This window comes from Setaria italica, chromosome IX (genome assembly GCF_000263155.2).
Source record: "Setaria italica strain Yugu1 chromosome IX, Setaria_italica_v2.0, whole genome shotgun sequence".
In the NCBI taxonomy this organism is placed as follows: domain Eukaryota; kingdom Viridiplantae; phylum Streptophyta; class Magnoliopsida; order Poales; family Poaceae; genus Setaria; species Setaria italica.
The window spans coordinates 50,095,613-50,119,636 of NC_028458.1; the positions used below are offsets into that span (position 1 = coordinate 50,095,613).

A 24,024-nucleotide genomic window follows, 5' to 3' on the forward strand; every position below is an offset into this window, starting at 1 on the left:
GATCTATTCTTCATTTATTTATTTCGAGCGATGCGTTTTTGTCACAAAATGAGTCCATAAACTTGAGTGGAGCACTAATTTGAGAATATTAATAGAAAAGTAGTGCTACAGATCAGCATAGTACTTGCTTTTCTGTGGCGATAACTAGTGCATGGTGCCACCACAAGGTTGACATGATATCACAGGACTGGCAGGTGGCAACCACTATCTCCGTATCTTCATTTTATTATGCGTTGTGTGGCTTATCTTTTCTTAGTCGCAGGTTGATTTTGTTGTTGGGCAACTGATAATTGGGTTGACTTTTAAGAGCCACTTATATGATAATTGTTTAACGCTTTATGTTCTCTGCATAACTGAATTTGTTGGAATCTTTGTATTGTCTGTATTGCCGTCCACAGTATCCTAACTCTTTTTTGATAAATAGAGGTTGGAGTAGAATGCAATGAAAGGTCAATCTGGCTGCAATGCCTAGATTCGCCATAACTTTGAAGGCCTTTCTTCTTAACCTCATATTGTTCTCATGATTGACCAATATTAATTGCCATCCGAGATATGATGCCGACTTCTTGTCTCAGGTGAAACTCGAGGCAAACCAAGCTGAGCCTTGTTTGCAACTTGCATGAACGGGCAGTGTTCTATGAAAGCCTCCTCCAAGTTGACTAGCGTCAGGCTCAAGTTGCACAGAGCTGTTTAGAAGTGTCCATGCTTTTCCGCTCTCGTTCGCTCATCACCGTGTCATTCCTGTAGTGGAGACCAGGGCTGGGCGACCGTGATCACAGCCGCGAAATCAATTCGAGGCGGCACGGCACGTCTCGGCTCGTGTCATGTGAGCCGGGGGTGTAAAGGAAGATAAAGGCGACGGGGACATGGAACCAACAGGGGGGGCTCAGGCTCAGCTTGTGAACTGAAAGAGGCCTCGCGCCGTGATGATGGCGCTGATGTCTCTCCGGTCTGAGGGCATGCTTTGAGGTGTTGTTTTCCCCATCTGTGATTCCCTGGTGTAAAGGGAAAGCGGCATCCATGAGAGGCCCATGTTTTTTCCCCTCATTATCGCGTTTTATCGGTTGATTAACTGCTTATTCTGTTTGCATTTGTTGTGAACCAAGCATTGTAGGAGTAGCTTGCACGTATGACATATCACCTGCCATCGTTGAGAGGGTGGAGAAAAGGGTGGGACTGAAGAAGAGACCCTTGACCTTGAGGATGGGCCAAGCTTCGTTTCCTTCTCTGTTCTGAAAGACTTACAATTCTGCTCTGCATGTTAAGAGTCCTGACGGCGCAGTGCAGAGAGAGAGAGAGAGAGAGCGAGGGAGTCGCTCGGGTAAAAGCACGATTAGGACTTTATTACAGGCACGGGAAGGGTGAACGCTCACAGCAGGCGTTAACCACTTTGCAGTGGGCCTGCACTGCGAAGACTGTAGAAGCCTGATGTAGGCTTTTCTTTAAGCCCACACCAGGCATGGAAGAGCTTCTTCTATAAGCTCGAAATTGTGGGAACGTCAGTTTGGGCCCAATACCTTCATTCTCCCTGCAAGGCTGCTGCCATGGTAGTATATCTTCTGGAACAAAATAGCAACCAAGGTACTAGGTTGGCAATATTTTAGCGTGTAGTATGTATGACTTAGGTTGTGCAAGTATTTTCAAACTAATGTAGAGGATTCCCATCAATGATAGATTGGTTTTATGGCCATTAACTTTCCACACTAGATTATCTACCCTCCTAATCTAGGATATCTAAACTATGATCTTCTGCACGTTCTTTGGCTGATATATTCAGAAATCGGTTGGTTGAGACTAATTGCAAAGCCGCAAAGGGATCGTCAGTTTGGCACCTTTTGTCGTTAATCGAACCTGACGCAACGTGCCAACAACTCCTTGGATTCATGCGCAAACTCATGTCGACTAGGTTTACCAACTTTCAAGCTTCATCATTTCCCAGTAGTCATTCATCCATAGGAAAAATATCATTTCAGTCATTATCTTTTTATTAAGAAACTGATCATTAATTCCTCGTGTTTTCGCCGGGGGGCTACGCTTATCCGGCCGAGCAGCAAGCTCCCATCCCAGGGCTCGATGGTCACACGAACGATGACAGGCGCAAGCAAGTACGCAACAAAAGGCCGCCGATCCAAACAAAAAACGGAGCCAGTGACAAACTGCAGATCCATGATCCATCCACCTCACCCGTCTGAGCTGACGGCCGCCAATTATGCGGGACGGGACGGGACGGGATCGCTGGCCCTGGCCCTGTGGACAAGCGAAAGCCTCCAGCCTCCTGCCTTTGCCGTCCCCATGGGGCAGCACGGTGGCCACGAACGCCGGATTCATCTCACACGTACCGCTCCTCTCGTGCCCTCGTCCCCGTCAGAAGTAATCCCCGGATAATTCCACGCCACTAGTGCGGGGCCCACGCGGATAAGCGCTGAGCTGGACGTGGTTTCGATGGCCGCAAGCTTGATCCGCTCCAGCAGCGATTGCTCGGCCAGCCCGGCCCACCGGGGTTTGTCCCCTAGCTGCCTGCCTTCTGGTTCTATAATTCTTCTGTTGCCATCATGTCCTGCCCAAATCATTTTAGTTTGCTGTCCAGATAAAATGTCAAGGGAGACACTCATGTGTGTCGTTGATCATTGTTCGGAGTTTCTAGCTCGTTTTTCAGTGTGAGATGGTGTCTGGTCTATGTTTTTTTTACGCGAACTGGTAAAAGAGCTGCCCTCTGTATTTAAAAATAGGGATAGCCGGATGGCCAAGTTCACAAAATTACACCCCGCCAAAAACGACGAGGAAAATAGAAAAAAGAAAAGAAAGCTGTATGTGTTAGAGACTCTCTCTCTCTGTACAAGGTTAGCTAAATGTTTTGCTCCTACCATGATCCAGGTTAAAATCTCATCTTTGATTTTTGAGGATAGTATTGTCGTTGATGCCTCGACGTGATTAAAAATTGTGCGATCTTTCCAAACCTTCCAACAAATCAGGATGACAAGCGACTTCAACCCTTTACGTGGCACACCGACCGTCGACGCTCTAGCAGACCACCAGCTGTGAACTGATTGTTGGATATGATTCGAATTATAACGTGTCTTGTGGGGACGCCTGCAGGACCTACGGTTCGGGTTATATGATTAACGGATTTGTTTTCGTATTTAGCTGCAATCAGTTTAGTCCACCCTATATATACATCTTGTAAGTCACATAGGAAGAGTAAGACGACTTATTGTATTCCTCACGTTGTAACTCTTCAATTATAGTGAAGATCGCCGATTGACGTCCGTGATTTTTTGCCGCAAGAGTTTTTCACATAAAAATCGTGTCTTGTGTTTGATCATATTTTCACTTTATTTGCTAATAAGTGGTACCGGAACTGGCCACGAGATTCGATTGGAAAATAAATTAGCGTTCCAGTCCCTGTTCGTCGCCGCCGCCGTTTTTTTCCTTCGCCGAACGCACCTGCTATCAGGCGGTTCATCAATTTGGTGGCTTGTCGCTCGTGCGCGTCATCTGTTGTCGTGCGTTGCTGCCTCGATTTCGAGGCGGAGTCCAACGGCATCAGGTGCCGTCTTCAGGTCGAGTTCCTCGGCCGTTCAGTTTCACGCGTCCACCAGCGTAGAGTTTCTGTTCCGAGGAGTCGGCGAGCTCCGTGTGCAGGCGGCGGGCCCTAGACGAAGTCGCCGAGTTCGAGACCACAAATCAAGCCGCTGCTGGCCTGCTGCCGTCTCCTCCCTGATGGAGAAATAACCTGCTGCCGCACTACTGTTCACGCAGATCGAGGTGCAGAGGTGCAAGACGTCCAGAAGCGGAGGAAATTCCTACTGCTGTTTGTGTGCAAGCATCGAGCCATCGAGGTGGAGTACAGGCTCCGCTCGTTGTCCTCGCGCTCTCAATTTTGAGCAGATTTGCTACGGCCACACGGAGGTCTACCAGGAGATTTCAGTAGCTCTTTGCTAATCGTACACAGGAGGCGTACACAGGCTGCAGGTTTTGTGCTAGGGTTACACAGTAACATACCTAAATAGATTATTACTGCAGATTATTTTCTTCTGGTTCTTTCTTCCAAATGGTTTCGATGAAGTATGATATTCCGCTGCTGGATCGAGATACAAGGTTCGTATTATGGCAAGTCAAGATGCGAGCTGTTTTAGCGCAAGCTGATTTGGATGATGCGCTTGAGAAATTCGGGAACAAGATTCAAAGTCCTGGACCGATGATGAGAAGAGAAAAGATCGTAAGGTCTTTTCTCATATTCATCTTCATCTTTCAAATAATTTTTTGCAAGAGATTTTGCAGGAGAAAACCGTTGCTGCTTTATGGCTCAAATTGAAGTCAATTTACATGTCTAAAGATTTGACAAGCAAGATGCATATGAAGATGAAGTTGTATACGCACAAGTTGCAAGAAGGTGGTTCTGTGCCTAACCATCTTTCGGTCTTTAAGGAGATTGTTGCTGACCTACAGTCTATGGAGATAAAATATGATGATGAGGACTTCGGTCTTATTCTTTTGTGCTCATTGCCTAGTTCTTTTGCAAACTTCAAAGATACCATATTATATAGTCATGATACTCTAACCATGAATGAAGTTTATGAAGCATTGCAAGCTAAGGAAAAGATGAAACAGATGGTGTCTACTGAAGGTTTAGCTTCCAATGGAGAAGCTTTGTCTGTGCATGGCAGGACACAAAATAAATAAAATAATGAATATAGAGGCAAGAGTTCGAATGGTTATAGGGACATTCAAAGTCTAGAGGCAAGGATGAGAAATTCTGCAATTATTGCAAGAAGAAGACTCATTTTATATCTGAGTGCTACAAGTTGAAGAACAGGGAAAAGAGAATTGGCACGTATAGATCGAAAGGTAAATCTGATGAAGTTAATGCTTTTGTTGCTGCTACTTCAGATCGTTTTGAGGTTCTTGTTGCTTTTGCTGGATGTGCAAATAGTGGTGATGAATGGATTCTTGATTCTGCTGCTTTCTTTCATATATGCATTAATAGAGATTGGTTCATCACTTATGATTCTGTCCTAGGTGGTTCTGTTAGAATGGGTGATGATAGATCACATCAGATGATTGGCATTGGATCCGTCCAGATTAAGATGCACGATGGTATTACTACAACTTTGACATATGTGAGGCATATTCCAGAGTAAGAATCTTATTTCTTTGAGTACTCTTGATGGCAAAGGGTACAAGTACTCCGGTGGAGACGGAGTTTTGAAAGTGTCAAAAGGTTCTCTTATTGTTATGAAAGATGATTTGAAATCTGCCAATTTGTATCGTATTTGTCGTACTACAATTACAGGTGATGCCGCTATAATTTCTAATTTATTATCTACTTCTGATGCTACTAATCTTTGGCATATGAGTGAGCTTGACTTGGCAGTGCTAAGAAAGAGAGGACTTCTCGATAGGCATAACATTAGCAAGTTGGATTTCTGTGAGCATTGTGTGTTTGACAAACATAAGAGGGTGAAATTCAATACATCTACTCATACAAGTAAAGGTATTCTTAATTATGTGCATTCTGATTTATGGGGACCATCTCACAAGCCTTCTCTTGGTGATGCTCATTAGATCGTAATTGATGATTATTCTAGAAACGTATGGCCTTATTTCTTGAAAGACAAATCAGAAGCATTTTCAGCATTTAAAGAGTGAAAGATTACGGTTGAAAACCAAACTGAAAAGAAAGTTAAGAAGCTTCGCATTGATAATGGGATGGAATTATGTTCTAATGAATTTAAGTCATATTGCAAATCTGAAGGCATTGTTAGGCACTACACTGTTCCTTATACATCCTAACAGAATGGTGTAGCTGAGCGTATGAACAAGACTATCATCTCTAAGGCCCGTTGCATGTTGTCTGATTTTGGTCTGAATAGATGTTTTTGGCTGAAGCTGCTTCCACTAGTTGCTATCGTTCACCAATATTGCCATTGATAAGAAAAACTCCAATTGAGGTATGGTCTGGTTCTCCAATTGATTATTCACAATTGAGAGTTTTGGTTGCACTGCTTATGCTCATGTTGATAATGATAAATTAGAGCCTAGAACTATTAAGTGCATCTTTTTTTATCAACCTGGTGTTAAAAGTTATAAGTTGTGGAATCCACAAACTCGAAAGGTTGTAATTAGCAGGAGAACCAGAGGGTCCTCCACAACAATCTATTGCATCTGATAGAGCTAGCAGGGCTCCTAAGACAAGTTGATTGAAGAATGCAATATTGCTTATGCCCTGCGTGTTGCAGAAGACATTGAAGGTGTTGAACCTTCTAATTATTCTGAGACTATTACTTCTGCTGATGGTAACAATTGGATGACCGCTATGCAAGATGAGATGGAGTCACTTGAAAAGAATGGTACTTGGGATTTAGTAAAATTGCCTAAGGATAAAAAGCCTATTCGTTGCAAATGGATTTTCAAAAGAAAGGAAGCTATTTCTCCAAGTGAGCCAGCAAGGTATAAAGCAAGGTTGGTTGCTAAAGGCTATAGCCAGATTCCAAGTATTGATTTTAATGATGTCTTTTCTCCAGTAGTGAAGCATAGTTCCATTCGTACTTTGTTGAGTATTGTTGCTATGCATGATTATGAGTTGGAGCAGTTAGATGTTAAAACTGCATTCTTACTGGGAGTTAGAAGAGATCATTTATATGGACCAACATGAAGGTTTTGTTATTCCTAGAAAAGAAAACCTTGTCTGTGGCTTGAAACAATCTCCTAGGCAATGGTATAAGAGATTTGACTCATTTACGCTCTCTCATAGTTTTAAGCGGTCGGATTATGATAGCTGTGTCTATTTGAACATAGTTAATGGTTTAGCTATTTATTTGCTTCTTTATGTTGACAATATATTGATTGCTGCAAAAGATAAATCAGAAATAGCTAAGTTAAAAGTACAATTGAATTTAGAATTTGAGATGAAGGATTTTGGTGCAGCTAAGAAAATTCTTGGTATGGAAATTATCAGAGATAGAAAATCTGGTATGTTATATCTCAGTCAACTTATATTGAAAAGGTCCTTCGTCGTTTTAATATGCATAATGCAAAACCAGTGAGTACTTCGTTAGCTGCACATTTCAAATTATCTTCAGCATTTTGTATAGTGAAGTACATGTCTAGAGTTCCATATTCCAGTGGAGTTGATTCAATTATATATGCCATGGTCTGTTCTCGTCCTGATTTATCTCATTCATTGAGTGTTGTCAGTAGATACATGGCTAATTTTGGTAGAAAGTATTGGAATGCAGTTCAGTGGATTTTCATATATCTGTGTGGTACTTCTAATGCTTGTTTGTAGTTTGGGAAATCTAAAGATGGACTTGTTGATTATGTTGATTTTGATTATGCTGGTGATTTGGATAAGAGGATGTCTCTCACAGGTTATGTTTTCACCGTTGATGGTTGTGCTGTTAGTTAGAAAGCAAGTTTACATGCTACTGTTGCTTTGTTCACTACTGAAGCTGAATATATGGCTATTTCTGAAGCTTGTAAAGAAGCTATTTGGTAGAGGTTTATACTCTGAGCTTTGCGGGATTTCTTCTTGCATTACTATACATTGTGATAGTCAAAGTGCTATGTGCCTTACTAAAAATCGGATGTTTCATGAAAGAGCAAAGCACATTGACGTGAGGTATCATTTTATTCGAGACGTTATTGCTGAAGGTGATGTTAAAGTATGCAAGATAAATACTCATGACAATCCAGCTAATATGATGACTAAACTTGTTCCTACAGCTAAGTTTGAGCTCTGCTCAAGCTTGGTTGGTGCTAAAGTTTAAGTCCTAGCGACTTTGGCGTCGGTGATTATTTATTATTAAAGTGAGTTCATTAATGATACTTCATTTGCTACAAATGGAATTCGTCTCAAGGTGGAGTTTGTTGGATATGATCCAAATTCTAACGTGTGTCTTGTGGGGATGCCGAGGGCCCACGGTTCGGGTTATGTGATTAGCGGATTTGTTTCCGTATTTGACTGCAATCAGTTGAGTCCACCCTATATATACATCTTGCAAGCCGTATGGGAAGAGTAAGACGACTCATTGTATTTCCTGCGTTGTAACTCTCTCATTATAGTGAAGATTGCCGATTGGTGTCCATGGTTTTTTCCCGCAAGGGTTTTCCATATAAAAATCGTTTCTCATGTTCAATCTTATTTTCGTATTATTTGCTAACACTGATGTTGCAGGCTCCCATTGTCCTGGGTGCAGCCTTAGCTCCCCAATCCAGTAAGCTAACTGCGCCCACGTACTCTTTGTGAATCTGCACTTGAAGAAGAGGTGCTTTCCTATTGGAGGGACCGAACAACATAAGACACATGCCGGATTGTGTGGCCAGCCTCTTACGCTGAGCCTATCCGCCGTTCAAATTCTGTCTTGAATCGCTAGTCACCTAAAGAATTTGTACTTCGACGGCACCAGACGTGCCAAATGATCTTATTGAAGTTAGTCGCTATGGCCTCCAGGAATTGCGCGTGGTAAGCTGAACTTGCAGAGTATTTGTTCGACACATCTAGCTTCCAGCTTCCAGGCGATTTCGTCCTGAACATCTGATATCAATTGGACCTGTCTTGCTGCTGCCCACAATTGAGTGAATCCGGCGAATAGGCATGCCGTGAACGACTGGTGGTGCAGGTCCAAGTTTTGATCCATTGTCTTCCAACAAGTGCATCTCGTAATGATCTATTCTTTCTCTTGGAGATTCTGTAGACAGAGGGCGCAATGTCTCTGGGTCTTTGTCCCTGCAGCCAAGCACTGTTCCAGAACGATGTTTTTTGCTCATTCCCAATTTTGATTTTGGTTGTCGCCACAAAAGGAGACGGTCAGTGTTGTTGCACGGGATGTCTGGTCCGATCCATGGTTTCCCTTCGTCGGTCCACTGCCGCCACAGCCAGCGAAGTTGCAGAGCTAAAATGGTGTCTGGTCTATGGAGCCCATTATTCCTCTTCTTGTCTTCGATTGGCTTAAGCGGTTAAGCTATATAGCCTCAGCCTGAGCACAAGTAGAGTCTTTTATCAATAGGCTATGTTTGCAGTCCTACATAAGAAGAGAAAGCTCTTTCATAAGAGCACTAAACATCTGCCGTATGATCGATTGTGATCGTGTGGACGGCGGGTGACGAAAGGTAAAACCCAACTAATCGGCGTAAACTAAAATGGGCGGCCACACTATCCATCTCCAAATACATTTATGCGTGGGATAATATTTGTGACTAAGAAACCAGTTCTTAATGCCTACACGATATGCTAAAAATGTTCTAGGTTCGCCTCCTAGTCGGCATCAGCCTCCACACACTAATTCTAGTTTAACCCTTTTTTAAAAAGTCCTAGTTTAGCAGCCAGCCTACTCCGAGGCTCCTTTTTCAGCGCACCTACGCTTTATGCCCACCGAACCGAGACATCCCCGGAGCGAAACAAAGGCAAGCCACCAAAACCCCTTGCCGGGTCGGTCAGTGGTGGCGAGGACGGACGACGATTACTGGTAAGGGGGAGGCGGCACTGACCGCCGCGACGGCGACGCCGATGGCGACAGCGACGCGCCCGTCGGTCCCCATCGCTGGTTCGGAGGACGGACGGGCGCGAGGCAATGCCGAAAGGCAGGCGCGCGGGGGTGACGGGAGAGGCCGGGCGCTCTCCGCGGCCGTGCGCTCCAGACCGGCCGTCCAGCTCTTGTTCAGATCACCAGCCGGTTCGCTCGCTGGAGCCCTTGGCCACCGTTGCGCGGGCGCACCACGACAAGGGCGACGAAGCGACGTGCGCGCCGCGCACTTGAGTTCCCGCGCTGACCCGCACAGCAACACCCACCGCAGGGCCCAACTATTTTACGCACTTGTGGGGGGTGTCCTGTTTGTTCCATTCGTTGTTGCTGTGCAATGTGAATAGGAGGAGTTCACCGTTCATGTCACCGGATTCCGCCGTCCCTCTCGGACGCCACCGACAACGCCGGCCCGGCCGGCAGGGCGGCTCGTTGCGTACGTACGGACGCGCACGCGTAGCCCTCCGATCGCCGTTGGCTCTCTCGGCACATCGGGGTCAAGGTGCCGTGAGCCAACCGTGGTTAATTCTAGCTAACTCCGTCTGCATCTGCATCCATCGTCCGTGATAAAGAAAAAAAATAGTCCAAGAAAGTTGCAATGAGCTCATTCGTGTGAACTGCTAGTGCTATATTATAGTGTACTTAAATCCTCACGTCGTGCAGCATTAAACTAGTGTATTTGCGTGCCCGTTTTAGACAGCAGCTTACGTTGAACCGTTGACCTGGAGCCGGGTCGAGTTTCCATAATAGCAAGCGGCCATTTTCTTTTCTCCTGACGAAGCTGCTGTGTCACTAGCTGGATACAAAATTGTTGTCTGACCCGTGATGAGGTGCACACTTATGTAAAGCTCGCGGTTGCCGGAAAAGACTAGGCATTATTTCGTGGACCGTGGACTAGTAGTGAATGAATAAATAACACGAACAAAATAGATTTCAGCGGCCACAATCTTTGCCTCGAGATTGCACGGAAGGGTCCGTTAGCTGGCTGCACTATGTTAGTAGTATGTTACAGCTGGGAATGGGACAGAAGAAGCGATGCAATGTGACGAGCTGGAGTCCATCCCTGATCGCGTGGCCAATGGGCTAGTACGCACCAGCCGTGTCGCGTTACGCTTCTTGTCGTAGTTTTACCGCGTCCCGTATATATATGGACGATCACAGTTCGCAGATCGAATTGTTCTACTTGTAGGCTTGCAGCTAGCAAGCTGTCAGCACGTACGCACCAAGCTGCCGTGTAGTTTCAGTATTTGCTATTCGTTGCTTTCCCAATAAATACTCTCTCGGTTTCAATATGTAAGGTTATTTTAGTTTTGTGTTAACTTGAACTTTTTAAAACAAAAAATTAACTAACATTATAAGAAAAAGGGATCAATATCTATAACTTCAAATTTGATTCTACCATAAATATGTCCTGATACCATAGCAGTTGGTACTTCATAGTGCGTATCCATTTTGTATTATATATTTTTCTTCTATAAATTTGATCAAAACTAGTTAAATTTGATTTAGTATAAAAGTATAACAAATTACATTTTGGAATAGATAGTACTAGGTTAGTTCATGAGAGATAGCTTACCGGTTGATTAGGAGTACGTTTGTTTGAGTTGCAGCATTATAAAAATTGGCTTCGGTAGGCTGATTCTAAAATGTCAGATTTTGAAAAATTGGAAAATATATCTTTGTAAAGTGGTTCTTGAGAGAATGAAATGTATCATACATACAATACTCCTCGGAACAATATTCCACGTAAGCCATAAAAAAACTCCATTTCTGCTTTGAGCTTCTAATGCAAATGTAGCTTTGATTAATTTTCTAAAAGCCATTTATACAAACATCCTATTTGTTTCAGCTTTTGGCTTCTAACGACCAGCAGAAGCTTAAACAAAAGGCCTAAGATCCGTACCGTCTCAGTTTAGTACGGTAGGATCCATCCTCGTTGTAATGCGCGTGCTGATCGACCGAACAGCTAACTGAAGCACCCAACATCTAGATAATGTATCGTACCAATAAACTGGATTTCCATGTGATCCACGCGGGTGCTTTAATCCAACTCCGGCTTCCGTTCTGACGACGCATAGATGCAACAGCACCGATACATAGTATACATATAAACATCCCGAGGGAACTTGACAGCTTCACAGCCGTGTGTACACGCTGACAAATCGGGGTGCATGTTCTGGGCGTTTCGAAGTCAAGCGGCAGTACTTAAAAATCACCAATTGTTTAGCACCACTGCCACTTCGGCGACCACCGGAGGCAATTAACACCGATGGTTCCCTGTCATTTCACTCCTGATGTCACCGCGGCTGGCAAATCACATACACGTTGTTTTCACGCCTGTCAGGTCGCCGTTAATTATTGGGAGATAAACCCGTAAAATAACGCGGAGTGGCTTTGCCCAAGGATCACCGGAAAGGGAGCTTCATGTCCGTGACATTTCTGCGATCCTGTCGTCCCCTTCGCAACTTGCGCACTAAGGAGTGTTTGGATACCCACTTCTAAACTTTAAGCACATGTCACATCGAATGTTTGAATACTAATTAGGAGTATTAAATATAGTCTAATTACAAAACTAATTGCACAGATGGAGTCTAATTCGCGAGACGAATCTATTAAACCTAATTAGTCCATGATTTGACAATGTGGTGCTACAGTGAACATTTGCTAATGATGTATTAATTAGCCTTAATAGATTCGTCTCGCGAATTAGACTCCATCTGTGCAACTAGTTTTATAATTAGCTCATATTTAATCCTCCTAATTAGCATCCGAATATCCGATGTGACCCTGCTAAAGTTTAGCACCTCGAATCCAAATACACCTTAAATATTGCCTCTTTTTTCTCCCAGTCCTAATCTTTCAGCAAGTAGGGGCTGGAACGTCTCGTCAGTCGTGTCATCTGCTGATTAAGTACTGAGAACAATCTTGTCTGATTATATGTATATTTTTTTTGAAAGGCATTGTTGTCTGATTCTCGCACCAGAAAGTGGGATCTTTTCTTAGTCCTTCGGTGGTTGCTCTTCCTTGCACTCCAGAACTCATCAGGAGTAAGTACATGGTTCAGTCCTTTCTGACTCTTGTGTTTTCAACCCTGAAAACACCAGCAACTCAGCAAGTGTTGTCCTTGAAACCTCTCTTCCTCAGAAATATATGTTAAACCCTTGGAATCTGAAACAATCAGGGTGGAACCATTTCAGTCAAGCTGTTGTTGTTGCTTCACAGGATGTGTCGATCGAATGATTTGGCCACACGGCAAGGCAAGCTTAGACAGATGCAAACGACATTGACTTGAACTGTCGTTCAATTGCTAGCTGAAATCGGGCAATTTCAGAGCAATCCGCACTTTTTAACCATACTCTCTAGTTTCCTCATTGTGTCACATCCTGTTTTGGATTCTTGCTCTCAAGTCCGAGAGCGATGACATCGATGCTTTCACATGCTCCACGCACGGCCCTTTCTTTCCTTTTTTATTTTCTCTTTTCGTGCTGTTACCTCCCGAGCAGGTTAGACAGGCGAGTGTGTGGCATGCTTTCAAAGTTCAGACTGCAGGTTCAACAAGCCTGCAAGCCAAAGGCAATGAAATCTGGTGCGACGGTGTGACGCGGAGATACTAGTGTTTATCGTCCTAGAACGATCATCTAGCACTATGACCTCTAAATCATGTTCTCCGTTTTTTTCTTTTTACGATTACAAGGACAATTATGAAAAATCATGTTATCCTTTTTTCAAGGGAAAAAAAACTTGTCCAGACTCTCTAAATTTGATATTTTTTTTAACGAGAAAGGCACATAGCTTTGGGCGTAGCTATCTGTTGCGCTGCTCGATCCCGCACGGGAATATCCCCGATCTCCAGGCTTTTGGTGGTTTGGCTGCTTCATCGGCTCAACAGCTGCCAAGAGGTTGACGTCTCATGGAACAGGAGAGATGGAAGCGAAATCTGGCACAGTTCAGAGAAGCAGCTCCTGCAGAGTTGCAGTCTTGCCAACCAATTTTATTGCCTCAGCTGAGCGAGCACGGGAACACGAACAAGTAAACTCCATTTCTCTTATTATTATTACTTCTACTGGTAATTTACAAGCAAAGGTCTGGCCGATACATATATGTATATATATACTATAGGACCATCCCAACATGATCTCATCTGTTCCCCCATTACATGCTGCACCCCTCCTGTTGTCGGAAATTCCCGGCCCGGCCATCGCTGTTCCCAACCGTGAGATCACCCAGCCCTGGCTCGGGTTTGTGATGTGTGATCGCTGCGGCCCCGGATGTCGAGAAAGTTCGGCTGACGGTGCACCGGAAGGAGTCTGGGCATTTACGCCGTGACGGAGGTCTCGATCGCCACGCGGTCGGCGTAGAGCACGTCCTCCGCCTTCTCGGCCTCCTCCCACAGCCCCGGCAGCGCCTCCCTGATGTTGTGGATGCTCTCCAGAGCGTGGTCCGCGCCCTTCACCCGCTGCGACTTGCCCACCAGCACGGTGTGGAGGCCGATCTGCTTCCCGGCCTGGATGTTGCGCACGCTGTCGTCGAAGAAAATCTGCAGGGGATCAGGTAGAGCCTTTGTCAGGGACATGAGCGCATGGCCAGACAGAGCAAAGATTCTGCAGGTATGAATGATTGAATGCAACTTCAGGAATGGGAATCACGTTAGGCTGTCAGAGCTCGGAAACTTACCGCCTTGTGGGGGTTGACGTTGGCGATCCTGAGCGCCTCCTCCATGGCGTCGACGTTGGGCTTGCACAGGACGGGGGTCTTGGGGAGCTCGCCGGCGGTGCCGGACCGGGCGAAGTGGCCGGCGATGTCGAAGATCTCGGGCTTCTGCTCTCCCTGCGGCGGGCACGGCGGGTTCAGGGTCTCGAAGCAGATGATCCCCTCGAAGCAGTCCTCCAGGCCCAGCCTCTTGAGGGCTCGCAGGGCGTGGACCTTGTCGCCGTTAGTGAATATCTGATGCAAAAGCAACGCAGGTATCATTCAGCAACTCCATATTGTCCGGGAGAACGAGAAAATCTGAGGTATCTGAAGAAATCACTTACGAGCTTGCGGATGCGCAGGTTCTTGAGAATGTGCTTCAGAACAGGGTCGGGCTTGATGTTGTCGTAGGGCAGCCTGCCATGGACGAAGGCGTGGTACTCATCGTAATCGAAACTGTAACCGATCGCCTGGAAAATCCCGGGCAAAAAGACAGTACTTTTTTAGTACACTGATTTGACAGAAAAATCGAACAATTCGTGGGATCAGGAAAGCTGCAATATACGTACCCTGAGGCCGGCCATCGTGGTGCCGTAGTTCCTGTACAGCAGATTCCCCAGGTTCTCGATCTTGCTCTCATCAATACCCAGCTTCTCAACCATGTAATCTGAAGTGAATGACAAACATGAAACAGTACAGACATTCAGTTCACCGAAAATTCAGAGAATAAAAACAAGCAGAACTCAGTAACAGCAGGACAAAGCGTACCTTCAATGTTCTTCTTGACATGGCCTGCGATCCCAGAGCTCAGCGGGTACAGAGTGTCGTCGAGGTCTGCAGGCAAGAACAAGTCAGAACCTTTTGCATTCCACGAAGAGGCAGAGGAGGAAGGCAACAGCGGAAAGGAACAAAAGCAAGACAGCAACGGACGGCGACATTTTTGCAGGAAAGGCGAGCGGCGGCTTACCGAAGAGCAGGCAGTCGAACTTGTGGCAGCGGTCTTCGAACTCCATGTCTCGGGACTGTGGTGAAGAACGAGCTGCACAGAGAGGAATCAAGATTAGCAGGGTGTTCGATCGATTACTTCTCCCAAGAATTTCAGCAAGGGTGCTTCGAAGTTCAGTTCAGTTATGCCATTATTTCCTCCCCCAAAATTTTATCATCTTCTCTCTAGAACCCTAAAAATCATATCATCATCATTTCCAATCTACTGAAAGCCCGAAAACCCCCGTCCATTTCCCATCCTCGGCACGGAGTTCATCAGAGCTCCGAACCGACCCACATTTGCAGCGGCCAAGAACACGAGCATACCTAGCTATAAGCTCAAGGCTCGCGGGCTGCAATGCAACAGCTAGCGCGGCGGCAGAGCCGTTGGAGCAGAGCAGAGGCAAGGCGGGTCTCGAGGCTTCAAGAGAGCTCTCCGAACCAGATGCTAGAGGGAGTGAGAGGCGGAGGGGGGAGGAGAAGAGGCGGGGTTGGGCGGGTTTATATAGCCCCAGCGGCGCGGCCATGGCCGCCCGGATCGGAAATAAAGCAGCCGCGGTTAGCAGCTGACCAGTCCAACGGCGTGCCCTTGTTAACCCGCTAACCCCAGTTGTTAACAGCCCTCCGGGGCAGTGCCACCCAGCTGTCGCCGCATGATTGGCCCTAACGAACGATGGGGCAGTGATTTTTTTGTCCAGTTCTTCCGGAACTGCCCCGCAATCCTTCTGGAAAGTTTTGGGCCGGGGCGTGTTGCCTTGCCCCGCGGAGGACAGGACGGGGATTTTTCCGTAGCGGAAGTGGCACAAAATTACTGTGCTGTTATGGTATGAGTGTACTCCGTATATTATAGTGCGGCGAAGAAGAAACCAGATAGAGCGCGTTGCACGAAGGCTGACGATACAGATTATTAGTACGTATTAGGACAATTTTAATGAAATTTCATTGAAAGTTTTATGTGCACTAACAAGTTGAGGATTACCAAACTTGTTGATATGGCAAAATAATTACGAAGGGAGAGAAAAAAAAAGAAAATTTCATCCTCACAATACTCTTCATTCTCAATTACCAAACTCGTGAAACTGAATAGTGGGTCATTATGAGGGGGCGAAAAGGAGAGTTTCATCTGGATGACACTGTATTCGGTTATCAAGATATCGTGAAACAGAATGGAAAAGGAAGAAAAGCCCATGAAACTGAATGAAAGCGAGGAGAAAAGGAGAGTGTGGATGAAATTTTTATTTTCTCTCCTTCATAATGATCCTGCCTTATACAGTTTCACGTGGTTTTGGTAACTGAGCTTGTAGAGTATCGTGGGGATGAAACTCACCTTTTCTCTTCCCTCATAATGATTATGCCTTATTCAGTTTCACGAAGTCTGGGTAACTGAGGACGTAGAGTGTTGTGCGGATGAAACTCTCATTTTCTCTCCCCTCGTAATGATCCCGCCTCATTCAATTTCACGGGGTCCTAGTAACTGAACTTGTGAACTGTCGTGGGGATAAAAATATCCTTCTCTCTCCTCATAATGATCCTGCCTTATTCAGTTTCACGGGATCTTGGTAACTGAGCTTGTAGAGTGTCGTGCGGATGAAACTCTCCTTTTCTCTCCCCTCATAATAATATTACCTTATTCAATTTCATGAGGTCTGACCTGTAGAATGTTGGGGATGAAACTCACCTTTTCTCTTCCCTCGTAATGACGTGCGGATGAAACCTTCCTTTTCTCTGCCTTATTCAATTTCATGAAGTTTTGGTAACTAAGCACGTAGAGTGTCGTGTGGATGAAACTTTTCTTTTCTCTCCCTTCATAATGATCCCGCCTTATTCAGTTTCATGGATTCTTGGTAACTGAGCACGTAGAGTATCGTGCGGATGAAACTATCAGGTTCTCTCGCCTTGTAATGATCCTGCCTTATTCAGTTTTAGGGGGTCTCGGTAACTGAGCCTGTAGAGTGTTGTGGGGATGAAACTCTCTCTTTTTTTTCTCCCCTCATAATGATCCTACCTTATTCGGTTTTGCAAGTTTTAGTAACTGAACTTGTAGAGTGTCGTGGGGTGAAACTCTCTTTTTCTCTCCCTCGTAATGATCATGCCAAGTCAGCAAAGTTGTTGACGTGTCTTACTATTTGCTGCATATAAAATTTCATTCAAATTGGCCTTATGCATGATGTATTATCTTATGGTGTGGAAGTTGTTCAGGGGGAATTAATAGAGGAGACCTGACCAGGCATTGCTTTGCCACCCGGTGACGTGTGGCCTGAGGCAAATTATTTGGTCACGAACTCGTTCCAAATTATATGGGCACGGCAAGGCAACAATTATGCGATGTTAGCGATCGCTGCTGTGCCGATTAAATATAGATGATAATTGAACAAGCAACGGAGGAATCTTTCGAGAGATAGAGAAGATAATTACCGTGCAAAATTGTTGGTATGAAATGGCAACTTTGGGAAATTAGTACTAGCAAAGGGGCTAGCTGGCTATGGGTAGATTCAGATGGCTGGCAGTAAATAGTGCTGGAATATCCAAGCGGATAATCCCGGCCGAGATCAGGAAGATATGGGGTATGGAAAATCTGGAGAAATGGTTGGATCAGAGGGCAAAAGGGGTTCATGTGGCTGTGTGGGCGCAAGGAACTTGGGCCTCTTCCCTCTCCGAATCCCGAACAGCACGTTTGTCCTCTCCAACTTCTCCTTGGCTACAGACGGTCTCCTCCTTTTCTTTGACACGACTTCTCGTTGAACCAACACTTGTCGAATTTTCTTCTACGGAAGATCACAGCTGTCGAGAAATTCCACTGCGAAAATTTCACGGGGAGTTTCAGAGACCATGCCAGCATGTTTCTTGATCAGCAGGAATTGGACCTGGCAAAAGAGAACGAACGAGGCAGCACTCGCGCGCAGATTGATTGTGCAAGGTCAATGGGGGAAGCTGGGGGACAGATTGCCACTGGCGCAAATCATTTGGGTGGCCAATTATTGGAGCAAATCATTTTGATAATGGCGTTGATGGGCCACGTGGCGTATGAAAATCGCCCATTTCGCCTGGCGCACGGGCCGACGCGTCAGTACCCCCCATCATGCGCCCATCGTGATCCTCAAAAAGAATATATCTCGGTGAAACAAGAAATAAAAACTCGGGAAAAGAAAACATACTAACTCCCGATCGAAACGGTGTCCCATCGTAATCCTTGAGACGAGACAAAAAAAAACGAGAAGATACCGCCCGGCGCCCGTGCCAACGGGAAGAGAGCACCGCAGGGCTCCGGGCTCGGCCCCGCCGCCGCGCGGCGCGGGCAGCGTACGCGCGCGTACGGGCTCGCTCCGGCCATTGGTCGCCGCGCGCGGGCGCGCCGGGGGCCTTGGCCGCCCGGCGCTTGGGTTGACATCAAGCGGCCGCGACCGCGACAGCGCGGGTACGGCAGCACGCGTATGATGCGCGCCGCGTTGGGTGGCTGCGGCGCGCGCGTCGTGGCCCGCCCGCGCCCGCACCACCCGTTCGCGCGCGGTTGGTTGGTCCCCGCGCTCCACCGCGCGCCGGGTGCCCTGCGGCGCTGTCGCGACGGGGGCACGGACGTGCGGTGCGCGCTTGAGCTTGGGTTTGGGCATGCCGGCATGTGATGCGGGGGACTCGCGGCGCGTCCGTCCACCGCGCTCGGCGACGGCGCCGCGGTGGAACGCGACGCAAGGATGGCGCGTTCGTACCCCTGCTGCTGGCTGCTGCTGGCTGCTGCTGCTGCTGCTAATGTTTTCTGGAAATATCTGGCGCCTACGAGACTCGGACGACGAGGTCGATCCGGTGAGATATCGGACATGAAGTTAATGCGAAAATGTGACTCCCTGCGACCCTGCCCCAGCGTTGACAGATACTAACCCGTGCGCCATCGGTGTTGGCCAAGTACCTATCAGTACATTTACAACGCTGCTCGTGTTTACTACCGTTTTAGTAGTAACACTAACACAAGCTTCTTTTTTTTCATCCTTAGTTGATTGGTACTAATAGCCCCCGTGTTTTATCACATGAACTTCAGAAAAAAAACAATCTAATATCTAATGCCCAGCTTCCCCAACAGAGCTTCGAAATTTCGCTGGGACAGGGAAAGGAGACCAAGTCATGCTTTGGGTTTAGGTAGTACGCACAAGTCTAGGTTTGATTTTTAGATAACGAAGTCTACGCTTGATGTGCCGCTTTTGATATTAAATAGTACTGAAAATAATATCTAGAGCTGCTAATTTAGCTTCAACTTTAAGCTGAGCCTGTCTTATTATTACTATAGGCATCATGCATGAGGGTCCTAATCCCCCGCTAAACCTATGCACTTTAGGGACCCAAACAAAAAGGTTAGGCGGCATGTCGTGCATGGAAGCTAAGCTATGAGAGCTTTTTCGAAAACGAGCTATTGCAATGAGTTGGGCCAAGGGAGATGGAAATCTGGAACCACGCGCCGGATGCAGCAAGCGGATGCAACAAAAGCACAAATATCTTTGGCCGCTAGTACAAAACCAGTACCACGGACATGGCTGCGTATGATTCAAGCGCAACCGGGGGGGCAGTGGCAGGCGCCAATAATTCCAGCTGCCGCGCTGCCACTGAGCTGCGACGCACAAACAGCAGTGCCAGCCAGGCAGCTTTGCCGTATTTGCATTAGCGTGGCAAACGCAGGTCGAGAGTCCAAACCGGTGCACCGATTGGTTTTGTTTCGTCTCCTTCGGTAACCACTACTACTTTTTTTTTTATTTTTTTATAAAGGTTGCTTGTTTACCAACTAAAGTTTAGTTCGTGTCACGTTGAATGTTTAGATACTAATTAGAAGTATTAAATATAAAATAATTATAAAATCAATTGCACAGATGGAGACTAATTCGCGAGACGAATCTATTAAGCCTAATTAATTCATGATTAGCATATATTTACTGTAGCATCACATTGTCAAATCATGGACTGATTAGGCTTAATAGATTCGTCGCGAATTAGCCTCCACTTCTGCAATTGGTTTTATAATTAGCTCATGTTTAGTCCCCTAATTAGTATCTAAAATTCAATGTGACACGGGCTAAAGTTTAGTCTGTGGAACCAAACACCGTGCATAGCACGTTTTTCATTAAGTAGAAGAGAATTACAACGAAGTAACTTCAGGAGAAGTCTCAAAGCGCAGAGTTACAAGAATCACCATAAGCGACCAGCAACAGAAACGCAACAAAAGAAGAAAAAAAGGAAACCCCAGCACCACCACCACACTAAACATTACCTGAAATGATCGAAACCTGCAGGAGAAAAGGTCACCAAGAACACACGCACATCACTGATTGCCTAACAACCCAGAGTCAGCGGAGATAGAGCGAGAATGCCATGCAAGATGATGCCTCCAAGGGGGAGCGACACCATCGTCCGTCTGTCCACGGAGGAGCAGACCAAGTCTTCACGTGGCGAAACCAAATGGATTGGGCGGCCACGACAACACCCCCAGCAAGGTGAGCTACACTAAGGAACGCAACTGTTGTCGACACCGGCAAATGCCGGGCAAAGCTTTCGCTAAGGTCCCAAAACCAACTCCTCGCAGCTGACCTCAAAGGCCTGGATGAGAGCCAAATCGATGGGATGGCAGCGAGCAATCCACAAAGACGACGATGGGGAACATCTGCAGGCCAGCGACCGCCATTACGACGACCCACAGACGACCAATAGCGACTGCAACAACCAAAAGATCACCACGGGGGGAGAGGGGGTAGCTGAAGCCCTCCGTCATCCCAGCAACACTTGATGGCGAAGAACGGGACGACCCGTGGTAGCGGCAGTTGCCGAGGGGTAGCGGCGACCCGAAGCACCATGGGGAGGATGAAGACCCATCCTCCCAACCCCACCAGCGAAGAAGACGGCTGGAGGAGGCATAGCCTCACTAGCGACAACCATCAGCAAGAGCGGCTAGAGCACAACCAGGGTAGGCGGAGAAGGAAGAGAAAAAAGAGCGACCTTGGAGCCCGCGCCGCTCCAACTGGAAATCCTGCAGACGCCCACCTCATGGCCACCGTACCGACGAAGAGGTTGGGGAGAGCGAGCGGCGGTGACCTGCAGCGGCAACACCGGACGTGGCAACAACAGTTGTGCCGCCTCTCGAGCACCGGGAGACGGGGCGACGGCCCAGGATGGCGGAGCGGCCGAGCCAGGTGCGGCCAAGGCAACACCGGCACCCGTCGCGCTCGCTGGAGATGGAGCAACAGCGGCGCCGGGCACGGGGGTGGCGGCCCCACCCAATGGCGAGGGCCCTGGCCGTTGGGATGGCCACGCCAGGCGTGGTCGAGCCGAGCCCCGACCTGGCAGCACCGAAGGCAGGGGAGGTGGTGGCGACACCTGCGCAGCTGAGCCCGACCCCGGCGGTGCCCACCGCAGCCTGGGCACCGGAGGTGGAGGCGGCCCAGACCCACCTAGATCTAGGGTTTCCCGGGCGCCAAGAGGAGGGGGAAGGGAATGGAGGAGAGGGGCGAGGCGAGGCGGAGAGGGCCGCTGGTGCCGGGGGTAGGGGAGGAGGCGGCAGCGGGTGACCTTGGGAGGCGACCTCGGCATGGTGGGGTGAGGGGAGGTGAGGGGAAGGGAAGGGGAGGGAAGGGGAGGAGGGAGGCGCGCAGGCCAGGGCCGGTCGTGAGATTTGGGAGGCCTGGGGCGAAAGTAAAACTCGGGGCCTTTAATATAAACAATATAACAAATACTGTGTTCTGAGAGTCACTTACATTGTTATCATCGACGTTGATGTTAACATTTTCTTCATGATTCCTATTAGTTGGTTCATCCACGAACAACTATTGCCAACTCATCTGGGTTTGTCGAAGCGCCCATATTACTCTCAGTGCCCTGATTACTCTTGCAAAATTTATCCATAGCTCCTCTCTGTGATTCTATCAACTCATCCACACGTCCTTTTCTTTTTTTTTCTCATAACCTGATTCATATTTTCTAGACGACATGATATCCCACAGTACTGAAATTATTATAAATACACAATAGTTATAAATCATTTGAGATTAAATAACTTGTGATAGTGAATTAATAATTAATGGTATGGAGAATTGGGGAATTGAAAATCGAATCACCTGATCACAGAAGCGAATTGGTGCCAACCGCAAGGCCCGCAAGCAACAAGCCGAGAACCAGCGGCGCGCAGGGGTTCTCCATGCTTGCTGAGCGCTTGTTCGCCATGCGCTCGTTCAGCAACACCACCTCGTGGTCACTCAACGTGTGCAACTGCATGCATGCACGCACGTCGTAGATTGGTCAGGAACAGCAATCGCCGGGCCACCGAAGCTATGTGCGCGCGCGTATACAGCGATGAGTACCATACCTGGATGCCGGCGCAGATACAGCAGTCCAACAGCGATGCGCGACGCGTATACAACACTCCAACAGCCGGTCGTTGACGCACATGACGTGGCGGTGGTCGAGAGTTGGAGTTTTAATCGCGATTTGGATAATCCCCTGGCCGCATTTCTATCTGCGTTTTCTATCTGTGTTTTCCTATCGCAATTTGGTCAGGCAATGTTCGTTTCTACCTGCCCGTCGATATCCTTCCTAATCCTATGTTCGTTTGACCTGAGGTGGGCCCCTTGGGATTTGGGGCCCCGGGCGGCGCCCCCTACCCCAGGGCTGGCCCTGCGTGTGGCCGCTAGCTTTGGCGCCGCCTCTGGCCGCCACCAACAGTGGTGGTGGCAGCCATCACCTGGCGGCTCAGGCGGGCCTCTTACGGCGGGGTGAGAGCCCCCAAGTCGCCCTCGAGCGAGAGCGACGTGAGGGAGAAGACCGCCTCCGAGGACTCTTCATCAACCGTAACCACTACTACTAACCAACAGCAAGCGAACCCTGGTAACGTTCTCCAATCTCCCAAGTACCTCGTCCCCATGCACGCCCCCCAGTTACCGAATCAATCGGCAGTGATTTCTTCTTCTTAGAAGTGAAAACTAAAGAATTCAGAGTTGGCATTGTCAGAAAGGAATGCAGAAGACGTGTCGCAGTCCGGCGCAAATTCCATATAATTTTGGGGCGCGGCAGCCTCTTGAACTCTAGTTCGGATTGTTCCTGGGCAGAATTATTGGGAGCGAACGAACCAAACCAAACCAAGATAAGAACGGCCGCTGGCGCATGATTATTACTGACGGAGCGATGCGATGCAGGGAACGGAACCATCCGGGGGCCTCAGCTCAATCATTCAGAGACAGCACATCAGGCTATGGCGTGCGGCCAGTGTGCTCTACCACCGGGTGGCTAATCATTGGCAGCCATTTGTGCATATCATCAGCTGTTTTTTAGTATAGCCGGGAGAGAAGAGAAGAGAAGGGGCGCTGCACGCATCGCGTAATCGGCAGCTTGGGTGTGTGTTGGACTGTCAGCTCACCAGCCGCCGTCAGGCCCATCTGGTGACACTACTGCCCTGCACTGCTGTCCAGTTTTGCTGCTTGGCAGGAAGCATCGGGATTATGACCATATATGAGCCTTTTTCGTTCTCAGACATACGAAATGTTAGAACGTCGTAGAATGGGGCTACCTACAAGGCTCCGGCCAGGCGGCCACCGTAGGCAGAAGTATCTCCCCCAGATCACGGTTGCTGGCGGCAACAGTGACCTGACTGCAGCAAAAGCTGGAAAGACGAGTACGGAACCTCGAGTCATCGATTAGCCAGGACGACAGCGGCAGCCTTTATTTGTTGCCTGTCCGGAGAGAATGGAAATGGGTTACTCATGCCACACATGTCCTAAAAGCACGTGTGCCAATGGCGATGTCCTTTGGCGAATGATTTGTTAATCGACCCCTCGCGCGTCCCTCGCCGAGCACGCAGATGCAGCCG

General features: G+C 47.5%; 1 protein-coding gene across 1 annotated transcript; it reads right to left on the minus strand.

Moving 5' to 3' along the window:
- Positions 1 to 13,543: 13,543 nt before the first annotated feature.
- LOC101757038 lies at positions 13,544 to 15,682 on the minus strand. The gene is made up of 7 exons (XM_004984662.4): positions 15,522 to 15,682; positions 15,178 to 15,249; positions 14,979 to 15,044; positions 14,780 to 14,877; positions 14,555 to 14,680; positions 14,196 to 14,465; positions 13,544 to 14,058 (listed from the first exon to the last, which is right to left on the minus strand). The coding sequence occupies exons 2-7, from the start codon at positions 15,221 to 15,223 to the stop codon at positions 13,837 to 13,839; spliced, it is 828 nt and encodes a 275-aa protein (XP_004984719.1). The 5' UTR covers positions 15,224 to 15,249; positions 15,522 to 15,682; the 3' UTR covers positions 13,544 to 13,836.
- Positions 15,683 to 24,024: the final 8,342 nt, after the last annotated feature.

Coding starts and splice junctions, on each gene's coding strand:
- LOC101757038 (XM_004984662.4), bottom strand. CDS start 15,223: ATGGAGTTCGAAGACCGCTGCCACAAGTTCGACTGCCTGCTCTTCG. Junction 14,878..14,978: donor TGTCAAGAAGAACATTGAAG/GTACGCTTTGTC, acceptor CATTCACTTCAG/ATTACATGGTTGAGAAGCTG. Junction 14,681..14,779: donor CCACGATGGCCGGCCTCAGG/GTACGTATATTG, acceptor GGGATTTTCCAG/GCGATCGGTTACAGTTTCGA.